Below are 24,599 nucleotides of genomic sequence, written 5' to 3' on the forward strand. Positions count from 1 at the left end.
CATCAATGCATCCTTGAATATATCAGGCAAATAACAGTTTCTATAGTTTGATTTATGGGTAAAGGGAAGGATAAAGACTTTTGATTTTATCAGTGGGAGGAACTCCAACCATGGAACCTACTTCTGTTAATATGGATTGTTAACTCAGTGGTAACTTACAATCCTAGAGTTGCCCGTAGCTTTGTGACTTCACATGATTTTTCTGTGGTCATATACCTAATATGTGTCAGAGGAAGGACTTAAACCCAAGTCTTCCTTATTCTAAAGCCAGCCTTCTAGCCATTAGCCTTCCACCATGGTTATATAGATGCATCTAAGTTTTGTGCATCAGAATGCATGCATACATATATATACACATATGTATATGTATATATGTATGCGTATATGTGTACATATGTAAGTATATGTGTGTGTGTATTTAAATCATACCTGAAGCCACTGGAATGTCACAGCCTGCATCTTTCAGTGCCTTTACAGCATCACACACACGAGCGGGATAAACACAAACAGCTGCTGTGGTGATGCCTAAAAAGAAAAAAGTCAAGATTTGTAAATATAATGAACACATTCTACACCAAGTTTAAGACCTCTCCTTTCAGAATTTTTTCAAGGACAAATGTGGTCTCAGAATATATACTCATGTGAATAAATCTAGGAACCAAAGGAGAAAAACTTAGCGGAAAATATTTGAGTGAGGATCGGGATAGGTAGAATTAGGAGCAATATTATTACGTGGAATTACAGGAGAGGAAAAAGAGAAAATTTATGAGGAATTTGAGAAACCAATTCCAAACTTGGAAGGTATGATGTTAATGGGACAAAAAGATCTTCCCCATCCATTAATGGGCCTATGTGACCTGCTTTGAGCTCTGGCCCAGCTCACAGTTGTGATACATACTGAGTCACAGGGCCCATTGGAGGAGGGAAGCTTGCTTAAGGGATGCTTGCTTGTAGGAAGGCTTTCATACCTTTTGGTACTAAGTTAATTAGGCACCAAGTCACAAGAGTTGTGATGCCTTCTGGCTCTGAGAAGTGTATATATACTCTGAGTTGGTATTTTGCTCTGGGGGTTCACTTATGAGAAGGATCTTTTGATACCCTGGTCAAGACTCTGAGTATGTTCAGAGCTCCCCGACTGCTCAGATGAAAAGGCTCTCTTGATTCAGTGGTGTATGTAAAGTATACAGCAATGCTGCTTTGGTTCAGGCAGTTAAGAGCCCTGTCTGTTGGTCTTTGCTAATTTCTCTGTTTATATTTTCTCTGACGTTCAGGGGACTGACTTTTCCCCTGAACTAGTGAATGTAATTAAAGAAGATTGTTGACCCCTTTAAAGTTGCTTTCCTTTAAAAGTAGATTAAAGAACCTGTGTTAGCAGGCCATCCTGGGTATGCTAGGGTGCTTGCTGTTACCTGAAGGGAAGTATGATACTGTAATGAAAAAGAGCACCCCCAGTTGACATGTTTTCTCTGGCAAAATCAGAGCAGCTGATAAATCTGTGACCTGCCTGAACGGGTTTCATCCTTCAAAAGGCAGAAGTGACAAAACTGTCATTCTGGACTTGATTCTGACAAAGTAATACCAATTGCTAAAACAGATGTGAAAGGAACCTCAGGAGCAAGTGATCATTTCATCTTAGCCTTCATCAGGGGAAAAGGTCCAAGAGAGATTGAAAGTTCTCAAGAATGAAATTATGAAAAGACAAGCAAAAATGATGCTGATGAGGAGAAAATGGAGCCACTTAAATACCAATGTGGATGCCTGGGGAATTCATCAACAAGCAGATTTGAAAAGGACATAGATGGAAAGAAGATGTAAACAAGGCTGATGTACCAGGGCAGATGGTAAGATTGAGAGCACCTTAGGATGCAGTAACAGGGAAGTCAGTATGGCCTAACAGTGCTCCATTTTACCATAAATACAGTATTTGATGACTCCCAACTTATCCGATTGGTCTGGACAGCTATGTAATTCTTTCCACCCAGCTTCCCTGTATGAAGTTTGTGTGGCTCAGGGGCTCACAAGATGAGAAAAGGGAAGGAGCTGGAGAACCCAGTCCACTGGTGACTCTTCCTGCCTAGCCCCATGGGATCTGGAGACTATAGAGGATAAACCACCCCAATAGTAGCTCTCCCAGACCAGCCACTTCAGTGGGGTCTGGGCATCCTCCCTTCTTTCAGACACCTTTTAAAATTATCCTTCAATACCCTCAAAAATGTGTTATCCCCTATTCAAAGACTGTTTATACTTGGTCTACTCTAACATTTTCTGTCTTTGATTTCTAAAGAAAAGAAAGTCCATATCTGCTTCTGTTTCCTCATATAGCATATACAAGTCTGTGATGTCAGAGTATTAACAAGGTAACTTCCCTATCAGTCATAGTAAAAAGAAAAGATGTTATAAAAAAGCTGCAAAGATCTCTTTTTTTTGGTCTACTTCCATTTTCCAGTTTCATGCTTACGTGCTTTCAGGATGACTTTACTCAGATAAGAGTCTCATCCAGCTTTCTATAAACTTTTCTTTCTTGGACTTCATTCTATTTTGTGAGGGTATACTATTCATATTTTTTCTACTACTTTACTTCACAAGATCTTAAAAATGAATTTATACTCTAAACTAGTGTCACCATTGGCTTTCATATCTCTGTTTAGCAAAGACATCAAGTATTGGCTTAATGAGCTAGTTTTTAGACTTATTTGTTCTCTTTGTTGCAGTAATTGATAAACCCTGGTTAAGCTTCCTTAGGAAATGGTACTAGTCTGTGTCAAAGTCTGTTCTACTATACATTTCCTATTTTTCAGCATCATGAACTTATCTAAATAGGTGTGGATGGAATTGCTTCAGCTGCGCAATAAATCTTCTCATATTAATTATTTCTTCTAATTTGAGTATTATGTTTTACCTGCAATCTTATATAAATTGGCGCTCTGACTACACAGAGAAAATTTATTTGGAAATGATTTCCACACTAACAACCAGTTTTTTCCTTTCTGGGTTTTGTTGGCTCATTTGTTTTTGCCTTTATTTCCTCAATGCTTAGCATAATGTCTGGCACACAATAGGCCCTTATCAAATGCTTGCTGACTGACCAAAAATTCATTTTTAATGATGCTATTTCATTTCTTTCCTATCCAGAGCCTCCTAACCTACTACTCAAGTAGGAAAGTATTCACAGAATTCTTGTACGTGATCATGAGTCTCATTTAGGAGGGCCTGACACTCCCATTTGCAGTTGAAATTACATTTATTACACCTGGAGGACCTTACTATTGATAGCAGCGATTCTCAACCTTTTTTGTATCATGGACCCCTTTAGGGTCCTTGGTCCAAGGAAAGTGTTCACAACATGTATATTTTTCACTATCCTCCTGTACCTTTGCACTAAAGTCACCAAGTAATAAAGTACATGCTTATTTTATTTGAAGGATTTTTTTAAACAAATATCTCCCTGTTCTCTACAACAGATGCTGGCACAGAAATCAGTTATTTTCCCTGGTGATTCTCTTGAAAACAGGAAGGCTTTCACAAACAAGATTCTATAGATTATATTTCCACAGTCATACAGCTGATTGAAAGGAAAAGGGTGGAAGGAAACAAGCATTTATTAAATGCCTACTATATACCAGGCATTTTGCTAAGCACTTTATAAATCTGATCTCAGTTAATCCTTTCAATTACCCTGGGAGATAGGAGCAATCATTATCCTCATTTTACAGTTAAGAAAACTGAGGCAGACAAAGATTAAGTGACTTGTCAAGGGTAACAGAGCCAGGCTGAATTTGAATTCAGATCTTCCTGAATCCTAGGCCCAACACTCTATCGAAATGCTAAAGAAGCACTTGATTAGATGAAGCAAAATTCCGCTTTAGAGGCTCTCCTCCAACCAATTTTCCCACATACATGTTAAAAGTAAAATCATACACATCTCTCTCGAATATGTAATAAAGACAGCTTTGTATGAGGACCTATTGATGACTAATATTCAGAGATGTATAAATCAGAAAGGCGTATACTTGCCAAAATGATTTGCCATCATTACTGAGGATGCCCTACAGAGTCCAAATGTAAGAGGGATTTCTCATAGAACAAGAATTCTTAAAGTAGGGTCCACAGACCCCTTGCAAACATGAACTTGGATGGGGAAAAAGTTACACCTTCATTTCAATATAATTGATTTTTTTTTTTGTAAGAAGGAAGGAAGGGGGAAAAAAGTATTTATTAAGTATCTAATATGTGACAGGCACTTTATGAAAATCTCATATCCTCACAACAACCCTAGGGAGTAAGTGCTGCTATTATTCCCATTTTGCAGCTGGGGAAACTGAGGCAGAGGTTAAGTGATCTACCCAGGGTGACACAGCTAGTACGTGTCTGAGGCTAGCTTTGAATTCAAGTCCCCCTTTACTTCAGGCCCAGCACTCTATCCATTCTGCCACCTAGCTGCCTTTGTAATCCTATGTATTTTATCTCACATATTTAAAAATCTTGGGGCAGCTAGGTGGCGCAGTGAGTAGAACACCAGCCCTGGAGTCAGGAGGACCTGAGTTCAAACCCGACCTCAGACACTTGATACACTTACTAGCTGCGTGACCTTGGGCAAGTCACTTAACCCCAATTGCCCTCCCCAAAAAAAACAAAAAAAAAATCCACACTGAGGAATCCACAGGCTTCACCAGACTACCAAAGGGGTCCATGACACAAAAAAGGCTGAGAATCCCTGCTATCAATGGTAAAGTCCTCCAGGTGTCATCAGTATAATATTAACTACAAACAGGCTCTCTAACACTGAAGAGCCTTCCAAATGAGACTCATGGTCACTCACAAGGGTTCAGTCTGGCCCTCCACACTACAAAAGTTAAACGAATACAGACTGTCTGGCGTTCAGATGATCACATGCGGCTGAATAGGTAACTCATCAAGTTGGTCCATCCGTACATTGCTTGTGGACACTGGAGCCGAGCCCAGAATTGAACAGAAGGGAATGAGTAAGCTGGTGTGCCTTTGGAAAATTGGAAAATGCTTTTAATGATCCCAAAGTCGTCCCCGAGACAAAGTCCCACATTTTCAACAATACTTTTCAGCGGATGCTTGTATTATTAATGTATTTTTGCCTAATGGGAAGATGTTTCCCATCCATTAATAGGCCCATGTGACCTGCTTAAGTCACATGGGAGCCTAAGTCACATATAGCCGGTGGTCGGAGGAGCTTGCTGATCGGGTGGAGCAGAGCTGAGATGAAGTTGGTCAGAGCTGGGAAAGAGAGAAGAAGCAGAGAAGCAAGGCAGCTAGCTATGAACTAGAGAAGGGCATTTTACTTAAGGACGCCTGTTAGTGATTTTGCTTGAAGGTGTTCATTTGTGGGAAGGCCCTAACACAGGGAAGGCTTGGGGATGGCGGTGCCCCCTGCATTGATAACGTGTATAGATTTCTTTGTTGCTACAATGGATTTGGCTTTCTGGTGTTTGAATAAATGTTTTCCTTCTGTCTTCCATGTAAAGAGTCTGTCATATTTTGTAATTTAGAACCACGCCAGCATATTCATAGCCACCTTAGGCGCTGTGAATATCGCATTGGGGCTACAATGCTATAAGCAGCAGATCACAAATTATGGTCTTTGAAGAAATTGAGTTGTTGTTGTTATTCAGTCATTTCAGTTGTGTCTGACTCTTTGCAACCTCATTTGGGGTTTTCTTGGCAAAGATTGTGGAGCGGTTTGGCATTTTCTTCTCCAGCTCAATTTGCAAATGAAGAAACCAAGGCAAATAAGGTTAAGTGACTTGCCCAGAGTCATACAGTTAGTGTCTCAGGCCAGATTTGAACTCAGGCCACCTTTGATTAGCTGCCTTGGATAAGATCAAGTCACCAGTATTAAGTGAATTATAGTTATCCCTTCCCTTAAATATATCGTTAGTCGGCATAAGAAATTAAATGGTAATTTTAGGGGAGATTTGCAGAAGCTGCAGATGACATATAGCCTATGACCAAATACGTAATCCATATTTTACAATAAGGTACTGTAAATACCCCATAAAAGAAAAAGAAAAGATTCGAAAAAGAAAAACTTTCTGAGTCCTCTTTTTACCCCACCTCTTTCTCACCTCTGAAATCAACCTCAGCTGTAAGAACAAAACAAGCTAGAGGATTTTGAAGAAGGAAGGAAGGAGAGACAAAGAAAGAGAGGAAGTAAGGAAGGAAGGAAGGAAGAAAGAAAGAGAGAGAGAGAGAAAGGAAGAGAGAGAAAGAAAGAAGGAAGGAAGGAAGGAAAGACTTCTTCTCTGGTATGAAGGGAGGGCCAAAAAATTTTACATGAATTTTCCACATTGTGGGGCCACTGTACCCCAACTCCTATGATGCAGAAAGGATAACTATATTTTCCAGGATATTGGCAGATGTGATTGCGGAGCCTCTCTCATAGATCTCTGAAAGATCATGGAGAATGGGAGGTACCACACGATTAGGAAAGGGCAAATGTCCTGATTTTTTTCTTTTAAAGAGTGGAGGATTCTGAAAACTATAGTCCATTGAGCTTCCATTCAATTCCTGACAATATTCTGGGACAATAAACTTACAAGAAAAGGAAATGGTGATGGCAAGAAGTCAATGACATAATCAAGAATAATAGATCTAAGCTAGACTGAGCTTATTTCTTTTTATAAAGTAACTAATAGAACAGGAGAATGATGTAGACAGAACTTACCTAGATTTTACCAAAGCATTTAGTAAAATCTCACATGCCATTCTTAAAGAAAATATGGAGAAATAGAGCCTACATGGTAGTATAATTAGGTTCATTTGGAATTCGTTAAATGGTCAGACCCTAAAAGTAGCCATTAATGGTTTGATGTCAATTATGAAAGATGTCTCCAGTAGAGTATCTCTTCCCCAGGCCCTAGGGATCTGTGCCTGGCCCTTTTCCAGTTAACATTTTTATCAATCACTGTAATAAAGTCATAGATGGCATGCTTATCAAATTTGCAAATGACAGAAAGCTGGCAGACACAGTGAGCAGGCTGAGAGTCAGCATCCAAAAAGATTTTGACAGGCTATAATGTTGAGCCAAATCTAATAAATTGAAATGTAAGTGGAATAAATGTAAAATAATATCCTTTTAAGTTTGAACATCAGAATGGCACTTTGTTGATCCCCAAATGAAGCTTGAAAGGAATTTGAAACTGGAAACAACAATTTCCATTATGATGGAAATCATAATAACAATTAATCATTATGATGAATACCCCCATGGAAAATCTAAAACAATGGACCCTGGTCTTCATTAAACAATAAAAATTATTTATAGCATTATACATAGTTTATTTACAGCATTCTACCGCCAAACTTTACAACTATAAGGTGACACTGGTCTCATTAAAACACTATGACAAATCAAGTTTTCAAAAGCCCTAGGTCTACATAAATTGCATCTGGCTCATAATAACTCAAAATTTCAAGCCAACAAACATTTCTACTGTTGGAATGAAAATCTACCCTTAACATCAATTCTACTACATCTAGCTGTGAAACCTTGGGTAAGTAACTTACCTGTGAAATCCTTTAATTCTCTGAATTTATGAACTTGCTGCTGTCATTTATAAAACAATTAGGCAAATTCAAAGGTCTCTTAGAATTGGGTTTTTCATTTGGGGTCCATGAACTTGTTATTTAATATTCTTATAACTGTCTGTTAATTTAATTGACTTCCTTCGTAATCCTATGTGTTTTATTTTGTACATTTAAAAATATTACTCTGAGAAATCCCTAAGTTTCCCTAGACTGCTGAATGGATCCATAACACAAACATAAAAAAGGGTAAGAGCCTCTGGCTTAAAGGGATTCTCTGACTTTATGGACCCTTTAAAAGCCCTTCGTATAACCCACGGGGAAATGTGGCTATCATTTAAAGAGCTGGAATATAAAATGACCAAATATTGCCCATTGGTATTTTACATTTAAAAGTTTATTGTGAACTCAGTCTTTAGAAAAAAATACTTTATATATGGGTGATGATTTCATTTTCTGTCCTTTTCCAAACCATGACTCTAAAGCCCTTTCCTTCTCATTTTATGGTTCTCTTTTGTCTGTTGTTTTCCCCCATTAGAATGTAATCTCCTTAAGGGTAAGAATTGGCTTGCTTGCTTGTATTTCTATTCCCAGTGCTTAGCATAGTAACTGGCACATCACATTTAATAAATGCCTTAGCCTTCCTTCATAAAACAATAAAACTGATTTTCATGTGGTTGCAGAATCAACTTCATTAATTTAGAGTTACATAATGTCTTAATTTGTATGGAAACAGGAAAACAGAGAGATTTAAGAATTGGGGAACACAAAAATTTCCCCCATGACCTCAAATGTCTCTGGAAGAAATTATCCCTAAAAATGAAAAGGCAGTTTGGCAAAGAGCAGCAGATCAGAAATAAGGAGACTGAGGTTTCCAGTCCTGACCCTACCACAACCAGCTCTGAATGCGTGAGCAAGTCATTTGTCCTCTATGAACACCTGTGTTCTCATCTATAAGATGGGCAGATGACTGCTAAGTTGTCCTCTTAGAGGCAGCTAGGTAGTAGAATAGACAGGCACTGCACCTGGAGTCAGGAAAAAAAATGTTTAATTCCTTGCTTCTGCTTTCCTTTCTTCCCACTCTTAGGTGTTATGGCTCTATGACTCTTTTTTGCCCTGCTTAATAGTATTTTATTTTTTCCAATTACATGTAAAGATAGTTTTAAGCATTTTTTATAAGATTCTGAGTTCCAACTTTTTTCTCCTTCCCCAAGATAGCAAGTAATCTTATATAGGTTATAGATGCACAATCACATTAAACAAATTTCCACATTAGTCATGTTGTGAAAGAAGAATCAGAACAAAAGGGGGAAAACCAAGAGGAAAAAAGAAACAAAAAACAAAAAAAAAAGTGAAAAAATTATGCTGCAATCTTCATTCAGACTCCATGTTTCTCTCTCTCTATGTGGACAGCATTTTCATCACGAGTCTTTTGGAATTGTCTTAGATCGCTGTATTGCTGAGAAAAGCTAAGTCTATCATAGCTGATCATCACACAATGATGCTGTTACTGTGTACAATGTTCTCCTGATTCTGCTCACTTCACTCAGCATCAGTTCACGTAAGTCCAGGTTTTTCTGAAACCATCCTGCTCAGCATTTCTTATAGCAGAATAGTATTCCATTACATTCGTATACCACAACTTGTCCAACCATTCCCCAATGATGGGCATCCCCTCAATTTCCAATTCTTTGCCACCACAAAAAAGAGCTGCTATAAATATTTTTGTACATATAGGTCCCTTTCCCTTTTTTATGATCTCTTTGGGATATAGACCTAGTAGTGGTATTGCTGGATCAAAGCGGCACAGTTTTATAGCCCTCTGGGCATGGTTTGAAATTACCCTCCAGAATGGTTGAATGAGTTAACAACTCCACCAACAACACATCAGTGTTCCAATTTTCCCACATCTTCTCCAACATTTATCATTTTCCTTTTCTGTCATATTAGCCAATCTGCTAGGTGTGAGGTGGTACCTCAGAGTTGTTTTAATTTACTTTCTCTAATCAATAGTGATTTAGAGCATTTTTTCATGTGACTATAGCTTTAATTTCTTCATCTGAAAACTGCCTGTCAATTGGGGTCTATGATTCTAATATAACACCCCACCTCCCCTCTGGGTTACTCCTGATCTCCCATTCACAGTTTTGTAGGATAGGTCCCCAGGGAAGAGCAAATAGCTCCAGCTCTAGGGTTAACCTTATGAGTGGTTACTTGTACTTATAAAAGACCCAACTGGTGTATCATGCATTAACAATCAGCCAACAGACATGATCATCTCTTAGCAAAGACATTTACTAAGATGGCATAGCAAAAAGAGTAGCTATAAAACATTCCCTTATGAATCTGGGATAAACTCTCCCACAAATACACACAATGGTCACAGAAAGAGTAGGGTTAAACTTGGAGATCAATTGTAGATACGGGATACACATGAGTAAATGAGATTGTCAGTTCCTGACACTGCAAGGTGCATTAGTCTTTGCTTTCTTCATAGAATCATCATGCAGCTGTACTCATATGCACCATCTCTGGGTGGGTTGCTCAGCTAAGTTCCCAGGGTCTGCTCCTCTCATAGCTGGCTATGTCCTCTACTAGGATTCATTCCTCAAAGCCACTAAGTGACTATCTCTCTCTCTCTCTCTCTCTCTCTCTCTCTCTCTCTCTCTCTCTCTCTCTCTCTCTCTCTCTCTGCATATACATACATATCTATCTATATCTATGTGTATATATATATATATATATACATACACACATACATATATATTCCTGTCCCATGCATTCATCTCAGCTCCCTACTGGATGGGTTGTCTCCTACCACACAGGTGACTCTGCCTAAAGGAACACAGCTAATCAGGGGAATAGAGAGAAGAAAGAGAGAGAAAACTTCTCTTCCACAAGAGCAGTTCCCTCTCAGGGACATTGTTGTTCTTCTGCTTCTGACTACCAGACTGGAACTGCCTGACAAGCTAGAAACGTAGCCTTTTAATGGCCCTCAGAGTCATGGCTGGTTTGGGGATCACCCATAACACCGCTTCACTTCTGATAAACTTAGAGGACTAATTTTCACATCACAGGCTCATAGCCCTAGATCTGAAAGGGACCTCAGAGGCCATTGAGCCATAAAAGGACCACCCAGTATGGTCACATTCTTATAGATACTTTGTGATCCCATTCAAATGTCATCATTTATGACTAAATCCTATGACTGCATCAACTGAGTTGGGGTTTTGGAGGGAACTACATCCCCCTATCCCTTACACTAGAAATCCTCTTATGCTCTTGAGGGATGGGGTCTAGATTTGGGATATCTAAGTAACATCCAATGAGGAAACACCTCCTAACAACGGGGATCAGCAACTGTTCACAGGCTCACAAAGAGATCATCTAGTCTAGTCCCCTCATTTTACAGATGAGGAAACTGAGGCCCAAAGATATTAAATGACTTGCTCAAAGTCACACAACTAATAAGCGTTTCATATTGGATTCAAACTCCTGATGCCAAGTCTAGTACTCAAGCTACTATAATAGTCTTAAGAGAGTTACCCAGGACACTAAGAAATTATCCACATAGCCAGCATATGTCAAAGATAGAACTTGAACCCAGGTCTTTCCAACTCTAAGGGTCACTTTCCACCACACCAAACTGCCTCTGAAGAAAAATCTCACAACTAACAGAAACGTGTATTAGTGGGTGCCACAAGAAAAACTATGGTTCCATTCTCTAGAAAAGCTAAACAAACTATTTCCTCAAGAAATGAAGCAGTAAAACTCAGCTAGGTATGTTTGAAATTTAGCTAGATGTGTTGGAAATTTTTACCCGAGTGGGGTGGGAATGAATATTAAGACAGGCAATAGATGGGCATAGAAATTTCTGGCCTCAGGGTAGAATAACATAACCTAGACCTGGTCCTACTTACACTTACACTTCACCGAAGCAAAAACAGACAAAGTAAACATTTAGAGCAAAAAATGCTCTAAATCACTATTGACTAAAGAAAGCAAATTAAAACAACTCTGAGGTACCACTTCGTACCTATCAGATTGGCTAATATGACAGAAAAGGAAAATGATAAATGTTGGAGAGGATGTGGGAAAATTGGGACACTGATGCACTTAGGCCCAGACTTAGCAAGTTGCCCAAGGTCATAGATATTTTAATGTCAGACATGGCATCTGACTCCAGAAATAATGTTCTTTCATAGCTTCATGCTGATTATTGAAAAGGAATTTATCATTATTATCATTTTATTTTATAAGTCAGTTAAGCCTCCTGTTTACTCATTATAAAGTATATACTTTCAAGGGCTTTACCTTTATCTTGCATATCCAAAGCTTTCAAAAGATCTTCCCGGATTGGATACTTAGCTTTGTAACAAAGCCTCTGAACATTTGAGGGAGTGTCATCACCTGAAAGTGTAGTGAGATCAATGAAGGTAACAGCTTTCAGGAGCCAAGCAGCCTGTTTTAAGGAAAAAGAAGAAAAATTCATATTAAAAAAGAGAACTTTGGGTCAAATTATTACAGAATCCTACAAGCAAATATAAATGCTGAAATCTGATATCTTCACTTCAAAAGAACATTCACATGTATAATATATTGTTCAAATAAAAGTTAAACTTTAAACATTGTTTAATTAAAAGTTAAAAGCCAAGGAAAACAAACATATAAAATGAAAGCACACTAACCAAGACAAAAGTAAAGAGTCACAGCATCATAGACTTAGAGCTACAGACCACTTAGAAGACCACTTAGTCCAACCGTCTCATTAGGTTAATTGATTTGCCTAAGATATGTAGGTAATGAGTGTCAGAGTCAGGATTCAAACCCAAGACCCCCCAGATTCCAAATCTAGCCACCTCTCTAGATATATAGTTCGTAGACCTCAACATCTAGACTATATATATAGTTCAATCTTAAACCTCTTCTAGATCATGTCTCCTATGCCCTATCTCCACCCCCACCCCACCCCCATCATCACTGAATCAATCATTAACCCTTTATTAAGCATCTACAATGTGTCAGGCACTGTGCATATACTATGCCTATCTGGTCTGTCCATCTCCATCACTATACCGGAATATGAGATTACAGTAAATACAAAAGTTTCTTCAATCTTATTTTAATGCTGTGCTTTGTTTACAGGTCTGTGGGGTATAAAGAAAAAAACAATGGATGTGGAGTCAGTATCTATTTTCAAAACCCACTAGTCACTATTACCTCCATGATTTTGGTCAGGTCTTTTAACCTCTTTGAGTCTCATTTCCTCATCCATAACATGAGGAGGTTATATTGGATGACCTCTAAGGTCCCTTCCAGATATAAAATCCCATGACCCCTGACCTGATAAACTCTATAAAAGATGGTTGAACACAGATGTTCCATGGGTTTTTCATTTGATTCTATTTTGACTTTAAAAATAATACTCATTTTTATGGCCAATTCCTAGGGAATAATTTCACCTCAAAAACTTTAAACTGAACATGGTTCAGCTGAAGTAAGATATGGTACCCCAGAAGACTCAAACACAAACTTCCTAAGGGTCAAATACTGTGTACATCTCATGAAATTAAGTCTACATTATCTGGGCCTAGCACCCAATAGGAGTGGTTAACCAATTATTTTTTCATTATTCATGAAACTGAGCTCTTTGAATTACAAGAATTATTTGTGGAAAAAGAGCAAGTAAAACAAGCACATGTGCTTAAGATGCTTAAGAAGAAACAAAGATGGTCAAAGGAAGTCAATCCTTATACCTAAAAGCCACAACAGTAACCAGACTTAGATTCAGAATTTACTGCTATGTAATTAAAATACAAAACAGTCAAAGGATGTATGTTTGGAAAAAATACAATTTGTGATGAAGATATCACAAAGTCATTTGCAGCTTGGCCACTGAAGAGTAAAAAATGTTTACTTTGTAAAAATACACTAGTTCTAATCCAATCATTTTTTCTCCAAACCAAACATCACAGACCAAGAAGAGGTAATCCTCAAGAGTACAAGAAAGAAGACTGGTTCAGATTCTTCTAAAGTCTCCAGGACTCTCCTCTTAACTAATGAGTCATGGATAACTACACACACACACACACACATATATACACATATGTATGTATATATATATATATACACATATATTTTAGCTTCAGAATAAATATTGAGTAAAATTCAATATATACATATGTTTTAGCTTCAGAATAAATATTGAGTAAAATTCAATATCCTGACCTTAAAGGAAAAGTCTAAGTATTTTAAGACAAAAAAAGTAGAATGTTCAACAACACTTACTTGCCAATCCTTTTTCACAGGTCTTCGAGTTTGGATTTGTTCTGCACGCCTTAAAACTGCTGGCTGGTTCACTTGCACTTTAGAAATCCAGCTAAGGTCTGAAGAGGGGAAAAATATAGAGATATATATGTGCATGCAAATATGTATATATGTGACATATATATTATGTATGACTTCTTAAAAACTCAGTTTTTAAATATATTCATTGTACCACTTCATGAATAGGCTAAAACTAGGCAACAACCTGAAATGATTTATTCATTGTTCAAAGGATACTCCCACAAAAATCCATCAGATGTGCAGGGTTTTTTGATAAGTTAGACTGCCTCCACAAAACTGTCCAAGAAAATCCCATGATATGTAGCCAAAAGGCAGTTTCCAGGCTTTTCAAAATATTACAAATGATTCCTTAAGGTAGGAGAAACTATCTGTCCCATAGTGGATGGTGTGTCATCTAAACCAATAAAATACAAATGTTTCTAAATCAACCACAAAGAAAATCAATTTTTATTAAAGTAGTTTTAGTTGATTTCTGTTGTCTTTAAAAATATCAATGATATAGAAATCTCAAAGTTAATCTAAGGTTTAAGTGCTTATAAAAAAATTCTTATTTATATACCTGTCTTTAGCTGAACTCTGCAATAGCTGCTTGCAGAGATTTTACTGATTAAATGATTTGAGATTTTAAAATCACTTATCAGGGAAGCTAAAAGATATTTTTAACATTAGTTCTTCAGACAAGGGCTTTAGAGAAGTCATCTCATTGTTCTTTAAGTCAGCATCAGAGAGAAGGCATAAGTCAAGCAATGACAACTATCTTCTCCCCAACCAACTGGTCATCCTCACCACCACAAGAGAAAACACTGGTTCAGATTTCCCTAAAGTCTCTAGGACCTTCCTCTATACAAGAGGACCCTAGGCTATTCTAGGCCTAATTATGTTGACTCTAGATCAGGCCCAGGAACCTAGAATACATCTTAGCACACTGTACTCACACCTTTCCAACTTCCTGCTCTGAAGTCTCACTGTGCATAATCAAGTATTAATTCCAATTCCATTTGATCTTGGAATCAGCCTGATATTCCAGTGTTTCTCTAGACCAGTGATGAACAAAGTCTGGGTCAGAACCTCCTCAAAACTATTCCTGATTAGAAGTCTACAAGACCTACCCAGGAATGGTATTTCAGCAAATGCTAAAATACACTGCTCTTCATGAGTAGAAGATTTGTTCTGTGAATTTTGGATTCAGTCAAAGGGATGCACTTGAGGACCACTTGTGGCCTCAAGGCCACAGGTTCCCCACCCCTGATGAACCCACCCCCCAAAAAAGTATAGTAGGAGGGGGAAGGTGTGGAGCCTAACCCTGGCACAAATCCCTAATTAATAAACTAAGGCTGGAGGGACAAACAAGCTAAAGATATAGAATCTATGAAAAATTATCATAGATCTAAAAATATTTCCCCTCCTGCCCCCAAAAAACCTAGAAGAGATTAACTCCACAACAACTGGAGACTCAAATGAAAAAGTGAACTTTCTATAAGGACTATATGATTATCTAAAAGAAATTAATCAAGAGATAAAGAATAAAATCTCTGCAGGAAAGAGTTAGAAGGAAAATCAGTAGCTTAGAAGAGAAAGTAGTAAGCCTTATCCAAATAACGGACTCCTTAAAAATTAGAAAAGAGCAAACAGAAATCAATGAGCCTATGAGACAACAAAAAATATTAGAATAAAATCAAAACACAGAAAAAAAATAAAGGAAAATTTAAGGCATTTGATATCAAAAATAACCGACCTGGAAAAGAGATCAAGAGGACATAATTTAAAAATCACTGAATGACAATTTTACCTAAACTAATTTATATATTCAATGCCATCCCAATTAAATTACCCAAAACATTTATTTTACTGAATTAGAAAAAATAAAAACAAAATTCATTTGGAACACCAAAAAATCAAGAGTATCAAAGGAAAAATGGGAAAAAACCTGTAAAGGAAGGAGGTTTAGCAGTACCAGATCTTAAACTATATTATAAGGCAGTAATTATCAAAACTATCTGGTTCTGGATAAGAATTGGAAAAGTAGATCAGTGAAACAGAGTAGACATACAATTTACAGCAGCAAATAAATACAATAACCTTGTATTTGACAAGTGTAAAGACTTGAGATTTGGGGATGAAAATTCATTATTTGGTAAAAATTGTTAGGGAAACTAGAAAGCAGTATGGCAGAAATTGGGAACAGACCAATATCTTACACCATTTACCAAGATAAGGTCAAAATGGATACATGACCTAGATATAAAGAGAGATATTACAAGAAAATTTGAAGAACTTGGAACACATTACTTATCAGACTTCTGGGTAGGTGAATAATTTATGAACAAGAGATAGAGAGCAGAGTAAGGTGTAAGATGAATAATTTGATTACATTAAATTAAAAGAGGTTTGTACAAATAAAACAAATGTAGCCAAGATCAGAAGGAAAGCAAAAAAGTGGGTAAAAAATTTTATAAACAGTTTCTGGATAAAGGTCTCATATCTCAAATACATAAAGAACTTTGTAAAATCGATAACAATAAGAGTCATTCCCCAATTAATAAATGGTCAGAGGATATAAACAGGCAGTTTTCTGATGAAGAAATAAAAACAATTTATTGTCATATAAAAATGCTCTAAATGGTTATTGATTAGAGAAATGCAAGATCTTGAGATACCATTTTATTCTTATGAGACTGGCTAAAATGATTGAAGGGGAAAGTGACAAATGTTGAGAGGATGTGGAAAAACTGGGACATTGATTGTTGGATCATGGATAATTCATTGCTGGTGGAATTGTGAACTGATTCAATGATTTTGGAAAGCAGTCTGGAATTATACCCAAAGAGTTATTAAACTGCCTATACCTTCTGACCTAGCAATATACTACTAGATCTATTTTCAAAGATGATTAAGGAAACAGGAAAGGAATCTATATGTTCTAAAATTTTTACAGCAACTCTTTGTTGTGGCAAAGAACTGAAAATTGCAGAAATGCCCATCAATTGGGGAACAGCTGAACAAGCCGTGGTATATGATTGTGATAGAATACTACTGTGCTATAAGAAATGCTGAACTCAATGATTTTTAGAAAAACATGGACAGACTTGCATGAAATACTGAAGAGTGAAATAAGCACAACCAAGAGAACATCGTGTGTAGTAACAGCAATATTGTTTTAAGAATGACTTTGGGCAAAGAAGTCATTTTGATTATTATAAATAACCAAATTAACAGCAAAGGACATATGACAGAAGACACTACCTGCATCCAGAGAAAGAACTAATAAAGAGGAGTATGCATAGAATGATTTTATAGATACACATATAGACACACATTTATGTCTAATGGTAGCCATCTCTAGGGCAGGAGGGAAGAAAAAAAAAAGAAATTGACATAATAATTTTACTATATATTTAAAAGGAATAGCAAGTTATATAGACTAGATTTACAGTTTCATGTGCAATTCTTTTTTATTATACTATGTTATGGAAATGCTTGTTTTTTTTCCCGTATATCAAAAATTAAATAAATATTTTTTAAAAGAATCACAAAACTCTCTAAAAACATGATCAAAAAAAGACAAAAAATGTCTGGATACTATATTTACTGAAATTATATATGAAAACTTCCATATCTATTAGGACAAAGAAATAAAAGACAGAAAAATAATCCACCTATCACCTTCTGAAGGGAATCTCAAAAGGAAAAATCCCAGGAATGTCATATCCAAAATCCTGAACTCCTCCATCAAAGGAAAAATACTGCAAGCATTTATAAAGAAGCAATTCAAGTACCAAGAAATCATAAACAGGATTATACAAGACCTGGAAACTTCTACTATAAATGAGAAAAATACAATATACAAATAAAATTGAAATACAATATTCCAAAAGGCAAAAAAGATAGGCTTCCAACCAAAAATAACTTACTCTGCAAATATGAATATAATCCTAGAAGAGGGGAAAATGGATCTTTGATGAAACAGAAGACTTTTAGGCATTTCTAATGAAAGGAACAGAGTTGAGTAGTCACTTTGAAATGCAAATGCAAGCCAAGAAAATCTTAGAAAAACAGATTTGAGCAAATGGAAGGAACTGTATGATGCAGTTCTGACATTCTAACAGGAGAAGAAACAAGTATTCCTCCAGAACCTTGATATCTTCTAAAGGTATTTACTTAAGTAAGAAAAACAGAAGTCAGAAGGAGTATTTTTTCCCCAGAGAGTTTTAAAAAGGGGGAAAAGGAGGCAAATTAATAGGAATACACCAGTCTGTAGAAAGGAGGAAAAAAGTGGTAGAACTTGATCTTTAACAGGGGAGCATGAGAAGAAGAGTATACAAACATGGTAGGGGGAGCAGGCATCAGATAAACGTCACTTATAGCAACCAGATAAAGGGAGGATCACACACACACACACACACACACACACACACACAGAGCTTTTGGGTGAAGCATGTTACTCTCTTCCTGACAGACAGGCAATGGATTCAACATACAGAAAGGGACACAAATTTTTGGACATGAGCATTGTGTGGATGTTTTGTTTGACTATGCTTATTTGTTATAAGGTAAGCTTTTGTTTATGTTTTTGTTCTCAGATTTTAATTGGGAGGCAGGGGGTGAGAAACAGAATATGTGTTAGTGAGAGTAATTGTTTGGTTATTTTTCAGTTGTATCCAACTCTTCGTGAACCCATGGGGGGTTTTCTTGGCAAAGATACTGGAGTGCCATTTCTCCGGCTCTTCTCCAGATGATGAAATGGAAACAAATAGGATTAAGTGGCTTGCCCAGGGTCACACAGCTAATAAATGTCTGAAGCCAGATTTGAACTCAGGAAGAGGAGTCTTCCTGACTCCAAGCCTGGCACTCTATCCACAATGCCACTTAGCTGCCCATAAGAGTGATACCCTCCTAAAAAGGCCACTGAAACATTTTAAATTCATAGGACAGAAGGAAGTTCAGAAAGAAGCACAGAAAAGTAGGACAGTCTTGAAAGTAATGTGTAGAATATACTATATACTTTTTTAAAAGGGCAAATGGAATAAAATAAAGATTCATAGTTCCATATACAATTCTCTCTTTTTATTCTATGTATATGGAAATGCTCCCGGGAGGAAGGGGGTGGTAAGTTTATAACAAAATAATACAATTGAAATGAACTGGGAGAAAATAATGTGCTCCAGAATTTCTAAAAAATATATAAATCCCTTATTTCTATTCTCTAGCCCCCATTCTTGTTTTGAAGATCTAACCTTATTCATGATAAATTGACCTAATTCTTGGGACTTACATAATTTACTTTTTAATGACCATGTGATATATTGAAACACAGTAAGGTAATTATAAAGCTGTAGCAAGCAAATCCACAGGAGTGTGACCAATGGGCTGGAAAATATGAATCTATTAGTAAAAGTTAAAAGAGTTGAAATTTTACAGCAAGAGATCCTCTCCCATTTTGTACTTAGGAAATTGAAAGTGTGGAATTTTACATTCAGCCTTCAAAAATTTCATTAAATTCTATATGTCCAATTGTCCCAGTCCATACAGATAGAACCTGACTCCCTCATCCAACCTGTTAGCTATTTTTTTCAGCTTTGTGTTATCTGCAAAGTTGAAAAAAAAATACTTTCTATGTCTTAATTCAAATCGATGATAAAAATACTAAGCACCATGAGGCCAAGAAGAAATCCCTGGGGCACTCCACTGGAGACTGCCCTCTAAGATGACATTCACCCATTTAAAAACTCCTTGCATCTAGTCAACCAGTTATGAACCCAATTAACTGTACAACTGACTTAATCAACTACCAATTTATTAAGTGCCTCCTATATTCCAGGCACCTTGCACTAGGGATACAAAAACAGAAATGAATCAGTTCTTATCTTCAAGGAGTTTACATTCGAATGAGGAACTCAACATATGTACATATAAGTAAATACATATAATGAAATTTTCTAGGATTAGAAAAAGAATTGGGGTGGAGAGTGAGACTGTGAGCCAGGTATTAAACTCAGTAAGAAAAAATAAATACAAGAAACTTACGTTATACTCATGGGATCAACATGTAAATAGATAAGCATATACATGATTAAGATGGAAAGAATAGTAACAATTAGGGATCAGGAAAGGCTTTCCCATAGGAGGTGGCATTGTGAACTGAGCCTTGAATGAATGAAAAAGCATTCATTAAGTGCTTACTATTTGCCAGCTAGTAATTGTTGGAGACAAAAACAGATTAATGATATGGGCCTTACTCTTAAGAATTCAAATTCTAATCAGTGGATAAAATAGATTAAGCTATAGGGTGAAGAAAAAAAACTTCTGGTAATGTCCATTAGGCAGTCAGATGCAGAGGCATAGGTCATTAGGGCACAATGGAAGGGCAGATGGAAAGGTCTGGAAGTCCTTAGGGCATGGGGAGGGGGGGGGAGGGGGTGGCATCAGATGGTAATGCCCAATGGTCCTCCGTCTTGCTAGGACTATAGTTAACTTCCTGCTCAAAGTGTTGAGGAGCCAAGTCTATCTCACAGCTAGGGTGGGGTGAAGTAGCCAAACTCCCAACTAGTAGGAAGGAAGGAGTAGGCCCCAAGGTTAGAGTAAAGCAGGCACTGAGCTCTCTCCCACTAGAGGTGGGGATAGAAGGAGTGATGACAATGGGTTGGAGGTGGGGAGGAGAGATCCCAGTGGTCCTGGGCAGGTGGTAGGTTAGAGTGAGAGAAAAGGATTTCTGTGGTATGTTCCCTCTAGTCCTCCTTGAAAGAATCTGAGCAGAGGCAGAGATGAGAAATCGTGTGCCCTCCAATATGGGGGAAACCAATGCAAAGTCAATGAGAAATGAAGTTCAAGGAAGAACAAGCAGTCCACTTAGCAGAAACGTGAGTGTATGAAAAGGAGTAATGTAAAATAATCTCAGTTTCAGCCAGACTGTGAAGGGTGAAGGACTTGAAATACCAAGCTAAGGAGTTTTGTATTTTAGGGGTTTTTAATATAGGGTCTTGAACTTCTTTTGTAACATTTTGATAATTTTATGTAAATACAACTGGCTTTCCTTTGTAATCCTATTATTTTATACATTTAAAAACATTCTGGAAACGGATCCTTAGGCTTCACCAGACAGCAAAAGAGATCCATGACACAAAAAAAAGAACTCCTGTCCTAAAGGCCATAGGGAACCATTGAAGGTTCTTAAGCAGAAAGTGACTGGGTCAGATGTGTGCTTTAGAAAGATGTTCTGGGGTAAACTTATCCTTTCTCTAAACCTTTTCACTTAACATCTTCAAGCCTCAGTTTACTTATCTATAAAACAGAGATAATAATATCAATAGTACCCTACCTCATAGGATTGTTATGAGGCTCAAATGAGAGGATGCATGTCATTATATTATTCAAACCATATATATGTATATGTTATCGTTATTAATCATTTTTTTTGGCTGGGGGAAGGCAGGGCAATTGGGGTTAAGTGAGTTGCCCAAGGTCGCACAGCTAGTAAGTGTGTCAAGTGTCTGAGGCTGGATTTGAACTCAGGTCCTCCTGACTCCAGGGCTGGTGCTCTACTCACTGTGCCACCTAGCTGCTCCATTATTAATCATCTTTAACAATTTCTTTAGTTCCACCATCCCACTTTTAACAATTTCTTTAGTTCCATCATCCCACCTTTTTCAACATGGCACACAGCAGAAAGAATTTTGTATTTGGAATCAAAAGACCTGGATTTAAATTCTGGCTCTGCCAATTTCTACCTATGCCACAATGGGCAAGTTGTTTGACTCTTCTGGGCCTCAGTTTTCTTAGCTTCAAAATGAGATAAACTTTAAGCTTCCAGCTCTAACTCTATAATCTTACAACCTTTTTTTTTTTAAAGAATTGACTTAGAAAATGTTTGTTTTTTTCTCTTGAGAAAGTTAGGCCACCTCTTTCTTAAAGATTAAGGTTCACACTGAAACAGAAAATCACACTGCATCTCAAGGGCATTATCTTTTTGACAGGTATAGAGAAAAAAGTTGTTTTTTTTTTTTTAATGCCCACAGCGAATTCAGGAAGGGACATCCAATTGACTTTTGTATTTTAATACTTAGAGCCAGTGAATCATTGTTTCAGAGCAAGAAGAGACCTTAAAAATCATCTAGTCTAACCCTCTCAATTTACAGAGATGAGAAAACTGAGGCCCAGAGAGGTTAGCTGCTTTGTCCAAGTTCACAAAGATAATAACTGGCATAACCAAGACATAAACTCAGGTCCTCTGACTTGTAATCCAAAATCTTTTCACTATGTCACCATTCCCACAATGAAATGGAAAATGTGACAGCCTGCATGCTTGAAATGGCCACTCTCTTGAACATCCCCCCTTTAAAAATTTTCTGTTTCAAAATTTTCAGCCAAATCAATACTTTAAGCACACTTTTAAAAGGAAGAAATTTCCTAGACCACAAGAACTTCATTACCAAGATGCCAGTGTTACTGACAGACTTTCATGAGGAGATACCCCAAAAGAATCCCTGAACGACATCTTGATTTCGTGAACTATTACACAGTCTTTCAACAAGACATACAGGCAGAAAACTATCTGATGAAAGTGTTTCTCTGAGCCTCCATATGTGCCAAGTGTTCAGGAAGAATCATTATACTTGAGTGAAATTCATTAAGAAGCCAAATAACTTTAGCCCCCTGTTGGGTACAGGTCCAACCTTTCAGTCCCTTTGGAAGATTTGATCAATTATTCCAGGAGCCAAGTGCCTGAGGGAAAACCCATTTAACTCTTCTTGATAAGACATCATAAGACTGAAGGACTTGCCTAAATCCAGATTGTCTTGCTGCTTTTCTGACTCACATGCCAAATGCTAGCTAATATTATAGAACCAAATTAGTTACTCTCTCCATAGGTACTTATATGCTAGGGTAGTCATCAACACAGACCTACACATAATGAACCTGAAACAAATAATCCAGAAACAAAATTAAGAGTTAACATTTTATCAGTCAGTAAACATGTATTAAGTCTTCTATATGCTAAGTGCTTTACAAATAATATCTCATTTGCATGAATGAAACATACACTTTCAAATGTGGCCAATGATTTCAATCAATCAACCAACAAGTTTTTAGTACGTGCCTGCACTGTGCTGGTTTCTGGGAACTACAGAAAAGAAAGTGAAAAGTTTCTTGCCCTCAAGGTATTTACCATCTAATGAAAAAGATAACATGTCCATATGTAACAATATGCACAATACATATGAAGAAGATTCAAAGTAAGGGAGAAGAGGTATTGTTCACCTGTTGTCGTCCCAATTAGACTGTGGGTTCCTTGAGAGAAGGGACTGTCTTTTGCCTTTTTGTATCCCCAGAACTTTGCACAAGGTGTGTTGGTAAACAAAATGGGCTCTTAGCACTCAGTTCAACCAAGTGCCCCTGAAGAGTTTGGCCTATGTTTCCTTGATTAGATTTGGCAGTCCTGGGTGACCTCCTTGCCTCAGGGGAGGGCCTAGTTTACACATGAGTTTGAGTGACATGTTTGGGACATCAGAGGCTTTTAGACCACATAAGTTTAAGTCGCCTCTTTGTGATGATTCTAGGTCACGTGGGTGAGTCACTGTAATGATTTTAGGTCACATGGGTGAGTCCCATGTGTGACTCACCCTTGACCCTGAAAAAGATATAAAACCAGGGGTTGGCTTTCTATTTTTCAGAGCTCTTGCCCACAACCACGGTGACACGCATGACTCTGGGCCAGCCCTTGTTATGAGCTCCAGGGCTGAACCTAGATGTTGGTAACTATGAACTGTATTGGGTCTGTCTGTCGATGTTTGTAATTTGTTTGTATTTTCCTTTGAAGTTCAGGGTACTGGCTTTTTTCCCCTGAACTAAGTGAATGATATCTGTATGCTAAATTAAAGGTGAACTTGTCAACCCCTTAGCACTGCTTTCCTTACTAAAGCAGATCAAAAGAACCTGGGCTTTTGCAACATGCAGATAGCATGCTTGTTGTTGGGCTTGTGTTGGTTTTTCACCCCCACAACAGCTGCTAGCCAGATTGCTGAAACACAAGGTCAATGCTTATAAAATATTAACTGCTTCTTCCCTTACTATAGTCTCTACATCCACAGAAGCCAGGGCTACTGAAGGTGTTGGTTCTACCAAATAGTTCAACGTCAGAAAAAGCTATGATTTCACCAGTGAAGTAACACTAAAGAAGACTGTAGAAGCTAGCTTAACTACTTCCATTTTTAAATTGTCCTATACGTGCATATATATATAAAGATATATAGATATAGATATATAGATATACACACATATATCTTTGTTTTCTCTTTCTTTCCCCCTTTTCCCACAAATTCCTATGCCCTAAAAGTTGTTGTCCAGCTGTTAAAATCAGCCTAACCAAAATGACCCTTAGGTAACCGTTAACTTTATGTCCTTCCTTAGTCTCTATTTTATGGCAGGATATTTAAATGTAGACTTTATGGGGAAGAAAATCTGCATCTTAAACAATACAAGACATAAAGCTATTTGGGTTTTGTTTTGTGTCTTCCTCACCTCCACCCCACCCCTGCCCCCATCTATCAATCTATATGAGGCACTGTGACCTATTAAAAGCCAAGAGTCGCTTGCTAAGAAATGGTATCTCCCAGCTTGGCAAACTTTTTAATAAAAACTCTGAACAAATTTTGCATAAAGAAAAGTGGTTTTATTCCACAACCACAAGGTACCTTCCACGA

The 24,599-nt window shown here is 37.4% G+C and overlaps 1 protein-coding gene across 1 annotated transcript in view; it reads right to left on the bottom strand.

The window, feature by feature from the left end:
- The window catches only part of DERA (deoxyribose-phosphate aldolase), a 129,542-nt gene that overhangs the window by 82,004 nt on the left and 22,939 nt on the right, over positions 1 to 24,599 (bottom strand). The window contains exons 2-4 of the mRNA XM_036761980.1: positions 13,843 to 13,940; positions 11,869 to 12,016; positions 430 to 525 (exon numbers count right to left, since the gene is read on the bottom strand). Of these exons, the coding sequence (XP_036617875.1) occupies positions 430 to 525; positions 11,869 to 12,016; positions 13,843 to 13,940 (342 nt within the window). The remainder of the gene's footprint in view (positions 1 to 429; positions 526 to 11,868; positions 12,017 to 13,842; positions 13,941 to 24,599) is intronic.

Source organism: Trichosurus vulpecula, chromosome 5 (assembly GCF_011100635.1).
Source record: "Trichosurus vulpecula isolate mTriVul1 chromosome 5, mTriVul1.pri, whole genome shotgun sequence".
NCBI lineage: Eukaryota > Metazoa > Chordata > Mammalia > Diprotodontia > Phalangeridae > Trichosurus > Trichosurus vulpecula.